Genomic DNA, 19,972 nt, shown 5'->3' with positions numbered 1-19,972 from the left:
GACCTTTTCTTCTTTTAAATACTTTGGATCTATAGGAATATTTATTTTCTGTATGTTTTCACTTGTTATATAAATATACTAGTCGATAAGGCTTAGATAGAAAAACAATAGAAAAGATCTGTCTGACATCAGCAAATATGGCAATATATTGAATACAGCCCTTTGCCAAAAAAAGAAATGCAAAAAAAAAAACGTTTGCATGGAGCTATTAATTAAACTACACGTTTTTTCGTTGAGGGTGAAGTATTCTTATGATTTGGCAAAATATGAGGGTGAAGTATACTTAATGTATTCTTATTTTTCAGAGTAAAGTTTCTGTCACATGTATGCACAAAAACAACTATTTCGCGACAGCTGAATATGTTTCTTTTGAATGAGATGTTCACACATATTTTTTAGTATACTGTTACGTATTTACAGCATGTTTATGTTTTTCTCCCCAGAGATATTAATCAAGCCAAATATAACAGGTGGTTTATTATCAAACTTCTTTCGAGTAAAGAATGTGGGCTAACCCTGGAAATATTCTTAAGATATTCTTACAATTTAGGCAATTTTCACCCTGATATTCTTATAGAAGTTATTCTTATAAAAAAAAACGTGTATTGGTACAAAACTTGTGAATTATTGTAAACTATCAATTAAAACTATTAGTACAACACTGCTAAAATATTGTGTAATTTTCTTGGTCCTTTTTAGTTTAGGAAGTTGCTAAACTAAGCTAGCTCTAGCTACGACACTGGGCAACAGCGTTTTTTAATATTTATAAGATCCCTGGATAGCCATAGCTGTATTACTTTATATCCAAGATAATTAATCTAATAGTTATTGCTGTGTTGCTGTTACTTTTGCTAATTTTAGCTAGCGATGTTGAAGTAAATTCTGGACCAGGCCCTTAGTTTCACCAAAAAGTTGTCCTAGGCTCTTTTCACCAAAGCGATCCTAGATTTAGTGGAAGTAGTGGTATGCAATGTGCTTGCAATGCACTCTATTTAATATATTTTTCTTGATTGAAAAGGTTTCAGTTTGTAAATCATTTGATTTAGATTATATATACATTAGAGAAAGGAGATAAATTGTTTATAAGATTAGGAAAATTCCGTCCACTATTTATAGATGAATTGCCTTCTAGTGTACCAATTGATTAATTAATCATGACACAATGATATTGGAAATGGTCTAATATTTAGGGCTAATGAAATTAGTTTCTCATTGATTTGGGCTTTTTTTTTGTTTAATTATTACAGTCAGGATAAAGATAGCTCATTAGTTGCAATGCCAACCTCGTTCCCAGGGCATTTTGTCTTGTTGATGAAGTTGGTAATAACGGCTCAGGGGCCAGAAGACCCTGGGGACGAGGTTGTGCTGATGCAAGTTCGATTCTTCTATTTTTGTTAAATCACTTACTGATGTGCAGAAGCAACAGTCTCATAATACAATAGGGAATACAAATATGTAGGCTATTTTAAATTTCGTATAATAAATTTATTCCTATTGAAAGTAACTAAGTGCGTTTGTTAAGGAGTCCTTTGGGTTCAACACGGATAAAGCACACTTTTTCAGAGTGACAAAGGTCGCATCTTCTCGTTCCACATCTGTACGGGAATGCCCTTGTAGCGATGGTCCATGCCAGGTCAAAAGGAGTAGAAGTGTCCTTTAAATGCCATATAAACTTTCAAAACTCGGTTTCATTCTGGTATTTCTTGTGTTTGAAGGATTTTACATGGTTCCTGTAACGCGTTTTGAACTCGCCCTCACTGGCACCAAAATAGACAGATTGCTCGTGTTCGTTTTTACTTCGGCCTTATACACAATACATTGTGTAAGGTACTTGCCGTTAAGCGGGCACGTCGGCTTAGATCAACAGTTGCATAAGCGATGTTCTTGACCAACTTTACTGTTCAGCAGTGTCGAGTTGTGTTGCGTAATGATGTTCTGCATGTTAGGAGTGCATGAATAAATGAATCTTAAGGTGTTGGTGTTAAAAATCTTGTGAAGTTGGTGGTTTTTTGGAAAATGTCTCTGTACAAGGTGTAAAACTTCTTGCCCACCCCTTCTTCCCATGTTATACGGAGGGTTGTACCATATAATTTTTTCTGCCACATATATATATATATATATATATATATATATATATATATATATATATATATATATATATATATATATATATATATATATATATATATATATATATATATATATATATATATATATATATATATATATATATATATATATATATATATATATATATATATATATATATATATATATATATGTGGCAGAAAAAATTATATGGTACAACCCTCCGTATAACATGGGAAGAAGGGGTGGGCAAGAAGTTTTACACCTTGTACAGAGACATTTTCCAAAAAACCACCAACTTCACAAGATTTTTTTTATATATATATATATATATATATATATATATATATATATATATATATATATATATATATATATATATATATATATATATATATATATATATATATATATATATATATATATATATATATATATATATATATATATATATATATATATATATATATATATATATATATATATATATATATATATATATATATATATATATATATATATATATATATATATATATATATATATATATATATGAACAAAGTTTTTGAACAAAGTGAGAACTATTTTGAACTTTTTAAATATGACTGAAATATTCTCTATCTAGCATGCTTTGAAGTCCTGCAGTTAGTTTATTGATATTTTATTTTCTAACGGAATCATTGATCTTCAAAAATTTGGAGTATATATTTGTTGAGCGTGGTAAATGAAGTTTAAGGTGACATTTGATTTTTTTAAATAAATAGAAAATTTCAATGAATTTTGAAAATGTCTTATATATTCTATGTAAGTTCAGTGTTTGATGTGACACCGATATACCTGCTTTAACTTGGTATTCATTTAAATCAATTTACATTTTATATATTAATTTTCAAAGTGATAAAGCTAGAATTCCTTCATTATTTGACTTGGAATATATCATTTACCGGTATATCGATATAACTGATATAAAAAACAGGATCTGACATTCAGATCATTTTTTAAAATTTTTGTCCCTTTTTTATGCATATTTTACATATAAATCGTGTCCCTTAATTGTGAAAAGCATTCATATAACACAAATATATCCATAAATTAAAATGCCAGAAAATTGATTATTTATAGTGGCATTAAGGTAAAAAATAACTTCACACATACAAAAGAGCACTACAGAAGTGTTATATAATTAAGTCAGTCAACGGACCAAGAAATGACAATAATGCTGAAAACAACAACTGGAAGGATTGTCATAATGTAGGTGTTTTAAAAATTTTAGACGAAGATTGTAGGTAGTTAACTAGTTACGTGCAATTCTTATATTCATAGATTTCAAATACTGGTAAAAGACGTTGGTAACGACTTAGCGTCAATTTCTCATATTCATAGATTTCAAATACTAGAAAAAGATGTTGGTAACGACTTACCGTCAAATCCTGACGTTAAAAACACATTCGTGAAGCCATAAAGGACACAGGTCGCAAAGAGAAAAATGCGTCGTGACTATGTGCAGTCACATTCGAGGTTGGGATTTCTGGTAAATGTCGGCGCATGTGAAACAAAATTTAAATAGTTTTCTTTACACTAGCCGCATATAATTTTTTTTAAATAGATGTTTTAGCAACTCTAACCATAAAGAATATACAGATTATTGCACGGGGTTGCGCATGGTGTTTGTAGCTAACGATGTTGATTTTAAAGTGCAAACAAAAATGACTGTTTTTACTGAAACCACCTGTCATTTGTCAACTTTTAGTGAGGGCCACTATGTAATTTCGTGTGCACATGTGTGTTAAAAGTGATTTTTTGATTTAAAGTTGTTCCTTAGGTCCCAAATTACCAAAAAAATATGGGTGGCAAAATTTTTTGTCCCATCGGACCAAATTAGATGACGTCATCACTTTTACAGTCAGCAAAAAAATAATTTCACATTTATATGTCATATTATATATCGTTGGAAAGAGGAGATCGAGTGGATCAAAAAAAATGTAAGAACCATGTCTTCAAAACGTAACGTTCGAAAGATATTACTATTCAAACTTTGTACAAATTACAGACTGGTAATTTACTGACCCAGCACGAAAATGACTATAACCTGCTCAATAGCGAAGTTTTTTTGTTGAATTTTAGTATGGTATTGGGTCACCCTAATGTCTTTCTGTTTGATCAAAATATATTGTTCAAATCACTTCAAGGGATAATTTACAGACCAGTAATTTACAGACCAAAGCATGTGTTTAGTTGTTTACTTTAGTTTTGAAAAGCAAGTAGCGAATTTCACTTAGACATTTTGTATGTATTAGTATCAGTATAATAACAAGTTTTGTTTTATAATTGTTCGATTTCATAGACATAGACATAGAATTCGAATGTTCTATTTCTAGAAAACATTCTATTGTTCAATTTCATAGCTAGACTGTTTAATTTCGATGTGTTAGTGAAGTGTAATGTGAAGTTTATAGTATAGACATACATGCATAATAATAAAATGAATAGACCGAATTAAAATGGATGTTAACTGTGTAAAAACAATAAATGTGCTGGATTTTGGGAAAGGTATAGTGTGTCAGAAAGATACATCAAAAAAGGTACCGCCTTACTTAAACATTTTTTCCCATTCCTGTTCTGAGTTCTGAGAGTTTTGAGAGAAAGATTTTTGTTTGATACTTTGACCAAGATGTCGTATTTTTCTGTTTTTGCGAAATTTCATGAAAATGTATGAATCACTTCTGCTTTTCGTTAGTGCTATGCGACAAGGACTTTGGGAATTACATCTTGTCTCTTTGAGTGGTTTAGTGAAATATTTTTTCGCCCACAATCAAATTAATTACGCCCGATTAACACTTTTGTATCTGGCAGACATGAAGAATTTAGAAGAAACAGACATGAAGACCTGGTCCTACTTAAAAGAGAATTTCGCAATTGCCAAAACCAATTTTACCACTCACTGCCATTGGGTCCGATCACGCAATGGAGCAGGAGAATAAGGTAATGAAGGTCACTGGAGGCATTAAAGGACTGTTACAACAACCATCTACATTGAACAGATTTTGCCTTGTTTCTCCTATACTTGCATCATTATCGAAAGAGTTTTGTGATATACAAAATGTCAATGTTGATCAAAGAAAGCAACACTACCAATTGAGTGGCTCAACATGTAGCAGGATAGCTTCTAACGTCAATAAATTGCTTTGTACCATGGATGACTTCGATGTCAACTTCCGACAATCCGATTGTGTATTTAATGTTGTTTCAAAAGCTGTTCTTCACAATTCACAAATACTTCAACATGCTGATATTGGCTCAAAATGTTATGAAGAATTTGTCACGGAGAGGATAAAAGGAACAAAATCGATATGGGTACCGTTAAAAAAAGTGAAAATAGTAACTTTTAAAGATCTTGGAAAATCTATCAAAAAGAGAGTAGGGGATAAAGTTATACAACTCAAAGAGGAAAAAACGCTACTATCAAGATTTTTAATCACTGCACGGAAACGTCCCGAGTTGGATTTGGAGCACTGTATTGGCAACTTTGAGTTTTCTGTTGTACCAAAGGCCTTGTTCAGTGCTGATGGAATTCCATTGGCTTGTTTAGACAAATCAAAATTGATTCACGGTATAGAGGAATTAGCCAGCAAAGGACAAACGACCAATGGTTTATCTGGAGAAGTCGAAACAAACAAAGTAATCATTATAGATGGAATGGCTGTTGTGAATCAAACTCCAAAAACACCGGCAGTTAAAACATGCAAGGTATGTATTCAATTTATCACTATCTTACGTAATTTTCTGACGCACTTGTGAAATACTCTGTTAATTTTTTAGGATTTCGCATCAGCTTTCACAGAACGTGTACTACAAATTTCAAGAGGATGTGATGAAATACGATTGGTATTTGATCGCTATATAGAAACTCCTTGAAAGCACGGACAAGAAAGCATCGTACATCTGGTAATGAAGTTCGATACAAAGTATCAGACAACACCAATATTTCATCCATTAGTCTCAAGCAATTTCTTTCCCACATTGATACAAAGCAAGCTTTAACCATCTACCTGGCAAAGAAAGTGATGGAGGCTCTTTCATCATTGCATATTCGGTATATAGTGACTTATGATACTAAAATGGAATCAAATTTTGTTGATTGCAGAATACACGACCACGAAGAAGCTGACACAGCACTTATATATAATGCTATGGATGTTGCACAACAATCTCCTTTCACCAGTTGTATTGTTTACTCTCCGGATACTGACGTGTTTCTACTGCTAATTTACTACTATGAGATGTTACCAATAAATACCATTTTTAGAACAGGGCGAGGTTCTACTCTACGTGATATTGATATTCGTAATTGCTTTGAAGCCCTTGGTGCAGTACACGCGAAAGCTATTCTTGGTTTTCATATGTTCACAGGGTGTGACCAAACTAGGCGTTTCAACAAGAAATCGAAGTCTGCTTGGCTGAAGAATTTTTTACCTGGCATTATCGACACTTGGAAGTACTGTCGAACTTCCTAATCTGGAAACACTGGAAAGCTTAGAACGTTTCGTGGTTTCAATGTATAAGGGGAATAAATGTCCTGCAGGCGTGGTATCACTATCTCAATTGCGTTGGCATTTATTCTCCAAATTCCAGTGTGATGCTGATATGTTGCCACCAACATTAGCTGCATTGAAGTACAAAATATTCAGGTGTCACTTCATTTTAATGGTTTTACGAAGTTCGCATATCCTCATTCAACAACTTCCGAATGCAGTCAATTATGGTTGGGATACAGATGAAGTCGGTAACTTATCCCCCATAATGACTGATGAACTTCCTGCACCGTTGGCACTCATCGAGTTAAGTTCTTGTAATTGCAAAACAAGTTGCATATCCAACCGATGTAAATGCCGTAAAAATGGTTTTTTGTGCACTGACATGTGTATATGTACGATGTGTCAAAACAGTGGTGGCGCAAGCGATGAATCCGAGTCTGATGAATATAGTTCTAGTGATGATGAGTGAATGAAACATTGTACAAGCATTGCTGAAGTTGTTTTTTGTCATTATTTTCAGCAATTTTTTTAACTTTGTGAAATTGTCAGAAAGAAAGTAAACATCTAAACACGTGCTTTGGTCTGTAAATTACTGGTCTGTAAATTATCCCTTGAAGTGATTTGAACAATATATTTTGATCAAACAGAAAGACATTAGGGTGACCCAATACCATACTAAAATTCAACAAAAAAACTTCGCTATTGAGCAGGTTATAGTCATTTTTGTGCTGGGTCAGTAAATTACCGATCTGTAATTTGTACAAAGTTTGAATAGTAATATCTTTCGAACGTTACGTTTTGAAGACATGGTTATTACATTTTTTTTGATCCACTCGATCTCCTCTTTCCAACGATATATAATATGACATATAAATGTGAAATTTTTTTTTGCTGACTGTAAAAGTGATGACGTCATCTAATTTGGTCCGATGGGACAAAAAATTTTGCCACCCATATTTTTTTGGTAATTTGGGACCTAAGGAACAACTTTAAATCAAAAAATCACTTTTAACACACATGTGCACACGAAGCTTTATATCAGAACATAGCAGCCCTCACTATTTGTTATGGCTCGCTCAAGACTCACTATTTACACAAAAAGTACTCTAGGTAATATACTGCAATTTTAAGATTTATTATAATAGCATTGATGCAACTGTAAGCGAAATCAATAGTAACACCAAAAACACGAAACACCTGTTCAAACGAGACAGAAAAAAGTTAGTTTTAGTGCCATGGAGGACAAGTTTATACAAGCTGGGCTACAAAAATATGGCAATGCAAAATGGACTTCCATTCTCGCAGATCCTAACTACTCCTTTCCTTGTAGCCGTAAAGCTAGTACATTGGCGGTTAGAGCGAAGACAAAAAAATTTATATAAGTTTAAATTGTATTTATAATAAAAATAAGTTTGTAAATTTACAAAGATTTTTGAAAACCAGAATATTCAAATAGTCTTTTAACTTTGTTACAGTCAAAACCGGCGTACACATAAAGGCTTTTTTTCCTCTTACGATTTGGCCAATAATCTGGTGTATTAAGTACCCTCGTGTGTGAAGGCGGTTCGCAAAAACTTGGTTCTCCTTTCAAAGCCGCTATCGGTATAGTTAGGAAAACATCTTATAGGCAAACAATATTTTTTTCAACGGAAATTGCCAGATTAAACAGGAATGTAAGAACAATAAAACCTCCTTAAATTCTGAGCAATCGTTATCCGAAACGTTTACCACAACTGCCTCTTGATTCACCATTTTAACGTACACATAAGCGTCCACACAATTTAAGTGAAACCTACACGCTGTAAGCCTTTAAGTTTGCAAATAATGGCGCAAATGTGACATTCATTAAACGCACACTCGTCCCCATTCCTACTTAAAATGGCTAGAGTGATTCTTGTAACGCCTTGTAACGCTTGGACTTGCTGATTGTAACGCCTTGCAACACGTTGTAACGCTTTGTAACTTATTTCCATGAAGAAATGACTTTGAAATTTTTGTAAATGGCTAGAGTGATTCTTGTAATGCCTTGTAACACATGGACATGCTGATTGTAACGCCTTGCAACACGTTGTAACGCTTTGTAACCTATTTCCATGAAGAAATGACTTTGAAATTTTTGTAAATGGCTAGAGTGATTCTTGTAACGCCTTGTAACGCATGGACATGCTGATTGTAACGCCTTGCAACACGTTGTAACGCTTTGTAACCTATTTCTGCAGAGAAAACCGCTTTTCGCATGTCACTTTAGAAAAGAAGTATGTGGTGGGATATGAGGGAAGGAAAAGGCAAAAAAGTTTATTTTTAATTGTCTTCTTTGTCCGAACTAATGCAGATAACATCACAATCGAGCGAAGTCGTTGAATTATCTGCGGAAAATAGCTCTAATTTTACTGAAGAAATTTCAGGAACACATTCATCATCTGACACGAGGTTGATAAGTGGGCATTGATATTAAAGTCACCCACAATAATCCAAAGAGTTGATTAACACTAAATGATCTCTTAAACAATTGAAGTTGAAGATGAGAAACTACTGATATCTCGATTTGTTACACAAAGCAATGTAACTTATCATGATGATGCTCTTTATATTTTTGCAGAAAATAAACCATGTGAAGAACATAATTGTCAAATGTTGAGATTAAATGAAAATCTTTTGTATTCAATAATGTTAATTGATGATTTCCCTAAAAGTGTTGCTAGAAAAGTTAATGACAAAGCACTTAATCGCAATCAAAGTCAAACGGGTGGTTTGGTAGGCAAACTAGAAGTCACGGTTGATGCAAGAGTAATGTTAACTATTAATATTGACATTGCAGATCGTTTAATTAATGGAAAACTTGGGAAAAATAAACATATATTATTTAATGCTGATGGTTTTGTTAATAATGTTTATATAAAATTTGATGATGATCAAGCTGGTCTAAAAAGAAAGGAATTTGGCAAGGCAACACAGACGGATACCTATTGTAAAAGCAGAGGCAAATATAAGCGAACACTATTTACCTTGATGTTAGCTTGCGCATGCACGGTCCATAAAGTTTAAGTCTTGATCAGGTAATTTTTCATTGCTAAACAAAAACGTTTTAACAATGATCAGATGTATGTAGCCTTACGTTAAATGACTTCCTTGAATGGACTATTTTAAACAGGTGAATTCAAACCATCTGCTCTTAAAGCTGACACTAAAGCAACATGTGAATATGATCGCATGAGAAGAAGAGAAGCTACATTCCAACCATTGCAACAAGATTATAATTCAGAAACTAAATTGACAATTACACACATAAGTACAAGGTCCCTTAACAGACATGCTGTAGATATTTTTCATGATCAATTTTTGAGAAGCTCTGATGTAACGTGTCTCACTGAAACTCAACTTTAACCAAAAAAACGTACAGATGGTATTTCAGATATTTTTAGATAATTTTCATATGTTATATAACAAATCCATTGATAAGTTTCAAAGTCTTTCATTTTATTATAATCTTAATGTTGAAATAGTTAACTCTTATCAAAGCACTGTCATTTCTATTATGGAATTTAAAAAACCTTCTTTCTCACTAAATCCGTTCAAATTAGTGTTATTATACATCTTGTTTGTTTGAATTCTATGAAACATTGTCCGATATTGTTCAGTTATCATCAGTTCAAATTATTGTGGGTGACTTTAATATCAATGATCACACACGTTCAAATGTGTTGTCACCGATATTGCAGAATTTTCACTATATAGTACAAGAACCAACTCATCATGGTGGAGCAACACTTGACCATATATATGTAAAGAAAGAATTGTTCAAGGATTTTAAACTTGATCATGTAAAATGTTTATACTTTTAGGTTCGAAGTAATATAGTTATGTATTTGATTTTTATAAGTTTAAGTTTAGTTTTGTTTTTTATGGTCCTCACAAATGCAATGTAGGCAATGGGAACAGTAACAGATTTAGGGTATGTCAAGCTAGTCGGGTAGACGTACTTAATTTTCGTCTAAAGCCTTGTTGTTGCGATTTCAAAAAAGTATTCCGCTTAAGCACAAAAATCTTCCAGGGTGGCTTTCGTAATATGCTCTGGGTTGTATTTCTATAGAATTTCTACACATAATACACACATGCATGTATTATATAGTTGAGCGCATATTCATCAATGATATGGCGTAATACGTAAGAAGCTGCTAATTATCCTACGAGTAACTTCGCATGTTGTTTTTTTAGAGGCCACAAAATTGAGTTATTTGCTTTAATTCATTGTAAAAATTGTAGCGTATAGCCCCTAATTTAATCTCGCTGTACTTCGACTTACTTGTTGTATTAGGGGGTGAAAAATATAAATAATGGTAACATATGACCGTAAGAACCATAAACCAACACCCGTAATTTTAACATAAGTAAGTCAAATAAGGCGAGAATATTCTTTAAGGGGTAGTGACTTGTGAAATACCGTTAAAAACCGTTAAAAACAAAAACAAATGATGCTTTACTTCGTCGCACAATAGTTTTTCGCAACAAAAATAAAATAGTAAACAACATATTTACCTTTGAAAATTTGTTATCAAGGTCATAAAACAGCAAAGAAATAAGAACTTGACAAAAATTGTACAACTACCCCCTGATAAATTTATTGAGACTGACTTGTGAAGAGATCCATGCTGAACTGAATATAAAACTTTGAAACCGTAGCATGTGTGCTGTTCGTACAAAGTTTTCTTGTCAGCTGGAGAAAGAAAACGCATGATGCTTTTGTATTAATAAAGCTTTGCTCTTAGTTAAGTTGGATAAAAAAAGTTGTTGTGCATGGCACTACGAATTTTCGAATTAAAAGCAGATGTGAAGTGGAATAAGCTGCTCTTTTTAAATCAACGATTTTAGCTTAAAATAGAATGGTTTACTTTACAAGACCTCGAAAAATACTATTTTCTGGTGAACTTTGTTTATCGATGGATGGTGTTTAGGTAGAAGTAGATTTTGTAATGTTGTTTCTAATGTGTTCTGAGCTAGTTAGAATGGAGATAAATTGTGCAGAAAAACTTTCATACTATACGATAAAAAATCACTGAGCTGTAAGATTTTTGTTATTTATATAAAAATGGAAAATGCCTTATTTGCATAAAAAATGTAATTTATATTTTATTCTGCTTTTTTTCTCACACAGTACTGTTACCAGTTTGATTGAGGTGTGCCAAAACATACAAATATATATCTCTATACAGTAGTGTTCCTAAAACATTCATTTAAACAACGCGGAACGATATAGGTATATAAGACAATCATCGTACTGCTGATCGTACTGCTGTTGTTGTAGATTTGTGGAAATTTTCGTGGACTGTTTCCGTAAGAATATATTTTGAACTCCAATCCTAAAACATTGCTAAATTTAGCAACTAGAAAAAGTGGACATCCCATAGCTTTCAGAAACGAGAGAATAATACCTCGTTACCTCTCTAAAAAGTAGCTACAAGCAAACAAGTGACCCCAGATGCCATGAATTATTGCAAAAAAAATGACTGATGGCTAGATAGTTAGCTACAGCTGTCTAATTAATTAACATCGCAAATACTGACATTTTAACAAATAACCTTAGTTAATGTTGCCAGTTTTGACAACTTTTTTGCTCTCATTTTTTGCTAAAATAAAAAAATAAGTGAGATACTTTAAAAGTTAATGTGATAAGCTGCATATGCCCTAAAAAGTGCACCCTACAGGTACTTTTAAGTCATAGAAATACAGAATTTATGTCAATATTACTTCGTTTATCAACAAATATGCCTCTTTAGTTAAAGAAGTGTTAATTAACTGCACAACATTGAGCCTGGTACCTCAAAAGTCCTGCACATAACTTTAACAAAAAAAAACATTATAATGGAAGAAAAAACTGTGAACGATGGCACGAACAAACTTTGTTAAAAGTTTGTTTGCATAGAGTTCTTAAAGAGGCTTATATTTATACCATTTATGCACTCTCAGGGTTGTCTGTTTTTAAAGGAATTCCTGCATTAAAAATGATATTTTTTTATGTTGTAGAGAATAAAAAGTTGTTTATCAATTCCTTTGACATTTTATAAAAATCTTTATATAAATTTTAAGTATTCAAAATCCGGGATCCTATGATGTCATAAGAAAGTTTTGAAAAATGCTGACATTATATTTATACCTGTAATTAAAGATAAGATAATTTTTAAACTACAAAACTTTACACATGTCAAGATATCATCTAGAGCATAAATCTACACCGCTTAAAAGTTTTGATATTATGTAAGTTCGCAGGATATATCAAGTATTAATCTGTGCTTCTTACCTTATTACATCATAAATGATGATCTCATAAGGTCAGCTGGAAATCATTTAAGCTCAATATCTTAAGAACGAAAAAATATATTTTAAAAATTTCAAAAAATTGATAAACAACTTTTTATCTTCTATAACATACAAAAATATCATTTTTAATGCAAGAATGCCTTTAAGGGCCAGTCATTGTAAATAAAAGTGCTGTTTTGTGGGAATAATTCGGGTGAGCGGCGACTTTGGGAAGTTTAAGAATAATTTGGGAGAAGTTCTGGAGAAAATGGTAAATTTTATTCAAAACATTTTTGAACTTGCCCTTATATATGCAGTCGTTTGCAGCTTATTGGCACTCCCTCATGCATTAGATTTGTTTTGACAGCCACCTTGATTGACGTGCGCCCGGTCAGGATTTTTTTGAGGCCACATTGATACTGTGAAAAAGATCTGAGAGTTAGTGAAAAAGTGAAATTGAGATACAATTCATACAACAAATTCTTTCGGAATGTGGAACAAACAAAATGTTATGTCACACTCAACACGTGTAAGTTGACATGTACCTTCCCAAGTGAACAGTGCAAAAAAGTTTGTTATCGTGCAAAATTTCGCACATAAATTATGGGCAAAAAATTTTGTGCAAAAATGAATAAGTACGAAAAAATACTTCTTGTTATAAACAAAACGTTTTTAAGGCATCTATATTTTGTCTAAAACTCTGAATTTTACTAGTTTATTTCCTGTTTTGGGGGTGAATGCTAGCACTAAAATTATTACGCACAAAATGTTTATATTTCAACTAGTGTGCAACCATTATGCAAATGGCCACCAACAAAATATGACCACATAGGCTAACATGATAAACAATGGAATTTCCCAAATAATTGTAGCTATAAGGCAAGAAACTGTGATATCTTGTGCATGTCAGTGCAATCAAAGTGCCATTTACCTAAATTCTAAAAAAGTTGTCCTAAAATGACACTGCGAAACAAAGAAACTGTATATTGCTAGTTCTCGTAACCTATACAGAGAATTGTATATGATATATATTGGAATTAATTGTCTTTAACTACATGTTGCTATTTCCTGTTTTGTATGGTGTCATTGTAAGGGACCGCCAACAAATAGTGTTATATATCGAAAGAGGACGTCCTTACCAAACTTGCCACGCTTATTGGCTAATGTCGCAAGTATGCATGTATGTATGTTAACCTTGAGGATAAGACGTGGCAGTTTTACATATATAAAACTTCAAATAAAGGAATTTCAAATTATAGTATGTATGTCTAAAATCTTAAATGCGAGAAGTGTGGCAAGTTTGGCAAAGACCCCTTAAGCATCTCGTTTTTATTTTGTGTCTGAATAGTTTTTTTCTTTTTCCTGAAAGCGAAAAAATCAGTTTGATAAAAAGATTGTATCGATTTGTCTCTTGTCGATAACAATTAAAGCATTGCCTTTAAAGAGGCAGTAATTGAATAGTAACCTGGTGTTAATTCAGTTGGTAATGAAATTTTGATTTTGTTCCTCGTATTCCAAATGTTCTCTTTTTCAGATCAGCCATTATCAAAACATCTATCATCAACACTTTAAAAAAATTTTGAGCAAGATAATATACGTTTTGAACGCCTAAATACTGAAACATTCAAATGCTAATTACTGAATAAATGAAATATTGAACTATTTATATTCGGTCAATCGTATATAACAAATTTTCCAGAATTTTCTAGAGTAATTTCAAAAAGATTTTACTTCTTTTAGAAATTATTACTATGTGTAAAATCTGTAATTTTAGTATTTCATTTGTTCAGTTGTATTGTATATATATACACTATTTTTATAAGAACCAGAAATATTGCGTGTTCTTAAAATTTTTTACTTGTTGAGCCTAGAATTGTACAGTATATTACAAATTTTGGAAGCCAGAAACTTGATAACAGAGAAGTATATACCTCGTTTGCATCTCAAATATATACCTAAAGCAGGCTGTTATAATCTGAAGGTATCTACGCATATCTGGAAATTATTCTGCCCTTCTTTTCACTCCCTTGTTTTTTTCCATAGGATTTAGAACGCCACAAAAATAAAAACTTTTCCATAAACTGGATTTGAAATCTAAACAAACTTCATCAAACAAAATTTTTATTTAGGAAATACTTGATAGCTAGCTAACTGAACTAAAATAGAGTATTATGAAACTTGCACATAAAACAGCACAACTTCTTTTTTAACCTTTAAAGATGTTTATTGCAGTTTCCAAGATAATTTTTCCTGTATTTTTTACTCGTGATACAATACCATTTTTAAATTAACTCATTCCTCATGACGCGCGTTCGCATATTCTGGCCATGTATTGGACAAAAATCACTTAACGATACCAGGGTATTTTTCGTCGTCTTCTCTTATATTAAGAAGACAAAAAACCCTGGGGACGTGGGTGGGAAAGGTGTATTAATTTATTGATTTCCCTCCAGCCAAAATTTCTTTCCTTTATAATTAGCTAAAATAAAAAAAGTCAAGATTTATCAAGCAAAGAGATGATCGTTAAATAAATATAAATAATTGCTATAGAAATCTGAACGCACATCACGTGTAGTGTGTGTTGCTTCGTTTTATTTTCACTCAAGGTGAATTTCCACTCAAGAGCAAACAGATCGAAACAAATAAAAAAATAGCTAAATTTGATTGCCTATCTGCTAATTGTTCTTTTATTTTATTTCAGTTGCATCGGAACTAATCGAAACAGAAAATTTTATTAACTAATCAGATTCCAAAAATCACAAAGTTCTTAAGTGGAAACCCACTGACATTGTAAATTTCCAATATGTAAAATCATTCATCTACGAAACTCTGTAATGACGGGTAGTTTTTAAACTTTTCCATTTTCAACGCAGCATCAAGGCGCAAACAGTATTTTTAAATTTGCGCAGGCTTAACCCCTATAAGCCTTTAATCGCGCAAAGGGGTTTATATACAGTGTTTAAGAGCCAATTGATTGAAGATTCCTGTGTCAAAATCGATTAGGTGTGAAAACATCGTTTCTAATGTGGTGGTGGGTGGGGATGTAGGAAGTCTCACTCTTACCGTTTTTTATGAACGTTTCGGAACTAGACTGTACAGACGAAAAGATCTTATTTTAAATTATTTTAAATAAGATAGTTCTTATATTTCACACAAATGTTCTCTATTGCTTCATATGTTGAGTGTATAGTTTGCCACAGTCTGTTTACGTACTGTTTGTAGTTTATTTTATTTTCTCAATCAAAAACTCAAGATAAATGAATGTTTGAGGTTTGAAATTCGAAGTAACAGATCTCTGGGTTTTGATGGCGTATCTGAGTTTGGTACATGACATACTATGAGTTTGCGATTTTCAGTTGACCCGTGTTCCCGTTTGTCATAATCGTTGTTGATTTTCTCAACGGAGGAGTCAACATATTTTCGTCAATTTTATAATCTTGTGCAGAACTGATTTCTCTTTCTATGTGTAAATGTTTTGAATAACTTAAGGATAGCATTTGAGGCTTCGTGTTCAATTCAGGTAACGTCGGAGAAAATAAAATCTTGATCTTTTGACCAAAAAGTCCGACCAGCGTTACATACCCGTTGACGATACATACTCCGCACATTAAATATTCTTTTATGAAGGCTTCTTCTTGTCCTGTTGCTAGGAAGTACGTTGGCAGAAATATAGACCATGTTACGCAAGTTATATACAAAGTTATGCCGATAAATTTCGCCTCGTTGTAATTCTTTGGAAAATGTCTTGTTTTAAAAGCCAGTATGGTGCATGCTATCATAAATATGACACTAAGTGCAAGATTAAGTAGTAGTAATATTGAACTAGTATCTCCTTTGCAATGAAGTGTAATAAGCGATTTATCAGAAACAACTTGACTCGGTGCCGGCATTTTTGACGCGAACCACACTCCTGCCAGTAACAATTGTATGAAAACAATTCCAAGTAAGAGGAAAAGCTGTGATTGTGGACTTATTAAAGATGGTCGGGATATTGAAGTTTTGGCATTCCGAAAAATCCGATAAATCCGATTGGTTTTTAAAAACAACGGAGCATAACATTTTAGAAAGGCTAAACCAGGTAAAGTCCCTCTAAAGGTGCAAGAAGCAACAGTAGGTTTTGTTAAATATGTCAACGGGCATGCAAAAGTCAACCCAATGCCTAACAATATCATATAACAGAGATCTCGTCCCGAGGATCGGATAACATAATGGTTATTAAATCTGACAAACAAAACAACGATTACAACTGTCAAACATAAGCCAGCTGTTGTTAGTAATAAAAACAGTAATGAAAGCGGACTCTTTGCGTTAATGAAATGTTCTGGCAGTAAAATGCACTTTTTTCTTGTATGATCAGCCATTTCCGTTTTTTGACAAGATTTGCACGTGTCATTTAAGGATATACTATTTACGGGACATATTTTGCACGTCCAGCAACATCTTGCTTTTAGTGGGTTTGCATCTTTGACCCGTATATGCGTAATAGGACACGGAACACTGCATATCGCCAATGGCTGAGTTTCTGTCCCGTTTCTTACAGACACTGCCTTATCGAACATGGTAAAGTTGGCCATTCTCTTCCTTAATACATCTTGGGCGTATTCAAGCATAGTATTTCTTTTGATTTTCCATGTTCCAATTAAAATGTTTTTATATGCACCATTTACATAGTTGAAGCTATGTACATCATATTGCACGTATTGAGACTTTTTTGTGTTTATAGTGCCATCTATATAAGCCATTTGTTTTAAGATAGTAAACACTGTGTAGGAGTATATATCTCGTTTGGTAGCATTAATGTTGCACCAGGTTTTGTTTTCCACGCTTCTTTTATTTTCCTGCCGACAAAACAACTGTAACAAACTTCTCACAGCTTTACCTACTGAATTGACAGCATCTATGACAGTGTGAACAGGGGTAATGGGATAATAACCATGGCCAACTCCCAATTTACTACTTCTGCTGCAAAAGCGTTTGCGACTTTTAATTTTATTATTTAAAGTGCAATTGAAAAGATTCTCCCAAAATAATTTAAAGTACCGCTGAGGATTGTTCCATGGGTTTTGAGATAGGAAATATTTTTTAAACTCAACATTCTCTGGGTGGTGTAGGTCAATGCTTAGGGTACCCAGGGCTGTCTCTTCGTAACCTTTCACGACTTCGATATAATTTGTGCAACCGTAAGCACACAGCAGATAAAACCTGCCACCTAATTTCAACTTTAGAATTGTTTCAAGTAAAAATCGAGAATCATCGATCGTCGTGAACAATACAACCGCTTTTAATCGCTGATCCAAATTCAGGCTCAAGATTGCGTCCATATAATGTTTTAGTTTTGGTTCACTTGGTAAATCTATTAGTTCAGCTAAACAAACATTAATTGTTGATAATTTCGAAATAAAATTGCGCGCTTCTCTTTCGCCGTCGTAACCATAAGAATTAATAAGAGCTATATAATTCCATTTCAAGGAGCCAATCACATCAAGGACAACTTGTATTCTGAATCTATCAGAAGGCACTGTTCGTACCATGTGACCATATGCTGTACCGGTTTTATCGAAGTCGCTATATGTGGCGCCATAGCTCACCACAACTTGGCGGAAAGTGCCAGTAAGTATGCTTGTTATATATGATGTTTCGGACGTATGCGGGCCAATTAGGAATGGAATGTGTCCCATAAACGTCGACAAAACAGACATTCGTATTTTGCGTCTCATGCCCATATCTATGACTCTGTAAATACCTAGTTTGTAACCAGATAAAAAGTCGGTTTCGTTATTAATTTTTTCCACTGCATATCTCATTGCTTCTGCCATCATAATTCCAGACTGATAATTAATTCTCTTGCCGTATTTGATTGGAAATATCCCATTGAGACGGAACGTACCACTTCCTAAAAAATTAAAAATGTAGGAAATATGTATTCCCCATATGTAGCTCCACATAAAATATTCATTTAGAGATACCGTTCAGTATATTACCATGCCATATTCAAGCATGAGTTAAACATGAGAGATTTTTGCATATAGATCTTCACATAAGAGATTGTGGCATACACATCTTTACATAACAGATAGTCGTATACAAATCTTTACACGAGAGTTTGTTGCATACACATCTTCACATAACAGATTGTTGCATACACATCTTCACATGTGTATACAAAAATGTTAATGAAGGTAATTTAACTTACCTCTAAGTATCTCACATGCCACCTTTAAAGGTACGTGTGAGAAAAAGAAAAGTGTCAACAAATGTCGATACATTATTCTTACTCTAAAAAGAAGAAATAATAATCGTTGCATCCCTTCTCTAACAAGAATTTATATTTGCTACTTAGAAACTTCTGGCTTGTCCTCTTTTTTCCATCAAGTTTTGAGAAGAAACAACTGGAAAATGAACAATAAAAGTGTCGTCAGGTTATTTCATACTGGTTACGTTTACTTGTTGACTATTGCTTTTCCAAAGGGCGTAATATAATATCCAAGGATATTTGTACCTTGAAGTTGGGACTGAGAAAGCCGAAGCAATTATATTTGAAGTAGACTTTCTACAGTTTGATTTAAAAAGTTTATATAGTGTCAACATGAAAACGCCCAAAATTGCTATTTTCCGGCTATCTTCCCAATTTTCATCAAAGGTGAATATACAGAAATTAAATTCGTCAATATAAAAAGCAATTACGTCATTAAAAAGCTGTCAAAAGAGTAAATACTTCGGGACAATATCAAAATTACGATAGATAGATAATGGCACATTTATGGTGCAAAAAGTCGAAAAAATCTAATAATAAGTCAAAATTCTGGCATTGTCTTTAGTGAACTCTATTCAATTTCAAACGAAATATCAGAAGAAATAAGTCACAGTTTAGTTAATTTTAAATTAGTAAAGGCCCGAATTGACGAAACAATTTTGCATATCAATTCTCAAAATAAAATATTGAACTAAATTTGATCTAAAATTGTTGTGTATATATCATTAAAAAGTAATAGAACGATAATACTAAAATGACGTAAGAACACAAATCAATATTCAAAAATTGACCTAATAAAATC

General features: G+C 32.8%; 2 protein-coding genes across 2 annotated transcripts; one reads left to right on the top strand and one right to left on the bottom strand.

Annotated features, from left to right (window-relative positions):
• Positions 1 to 4,550: 4,550 nt before the first annotated feature.
• LOC130646921 (uncharacterized) lies at positions 4,551 to 6,047 on the top strand. The gene is made up of 2 exons (XM_057452588.1): positions 4,551 to 5,835; positions 5,908 to 6,047. The coding sequence occupies exons 1-2, from the start codon at positions 5,053 to 5,055 to the stop codon at positions 6,001 to 6,003; spliced, it is 879 nt and encodes a 292-aa protein (XP_057308571.1). The 5' UTR covers positions 4,551 to 5,052; the 3' UTR covers positions 6,004 to 6,047.
• A 9,929-nt stretch (positions 6,048 to 15,976) lies between these two features.
• Positions 15,977 to 19,972, bottom strand: LOC130646920 (metabotropic glutamate receptor 3-like). Its single transcript, XM_057452587.1, has 2 exons — positions 19,111 to 19,972; positions 15,977 to 18,810 (listed from the first exon to the last, which is right to left on the bottom strand). Exons 1-2 carry the CDS (start codon positions 19,220 to 19,222, stop codon positions 16,253 to 16,255), a joined length of 2,670 nt encoding a protein of 889 aa, XP_057308570.1. The 5' UTR covers positions 19,223 to 19,972; the 3' UTR covers positions 15,977 to 16,252.

The sequence above is a fragment of the Hydractinia symbiolongicarpus genome, chromosome 6 (assembly GCF_029227915.1).
Source record: "Hydractinia symbiolongicarpus strain clone_291-10 chromosome 6, HSymV2.1, whole genome shotgun sequence".
Lineage (NCBI taxonomy): Eukaryota > Metazoa > Cnidaria > Hydrozoa > Anthoathecata > Hydractiniidae > Hydractinia > Hydractinia symbiolongicarpus.
This window is presented reverse-complemented; position numbering and strand designations above follow the sequence as displayed.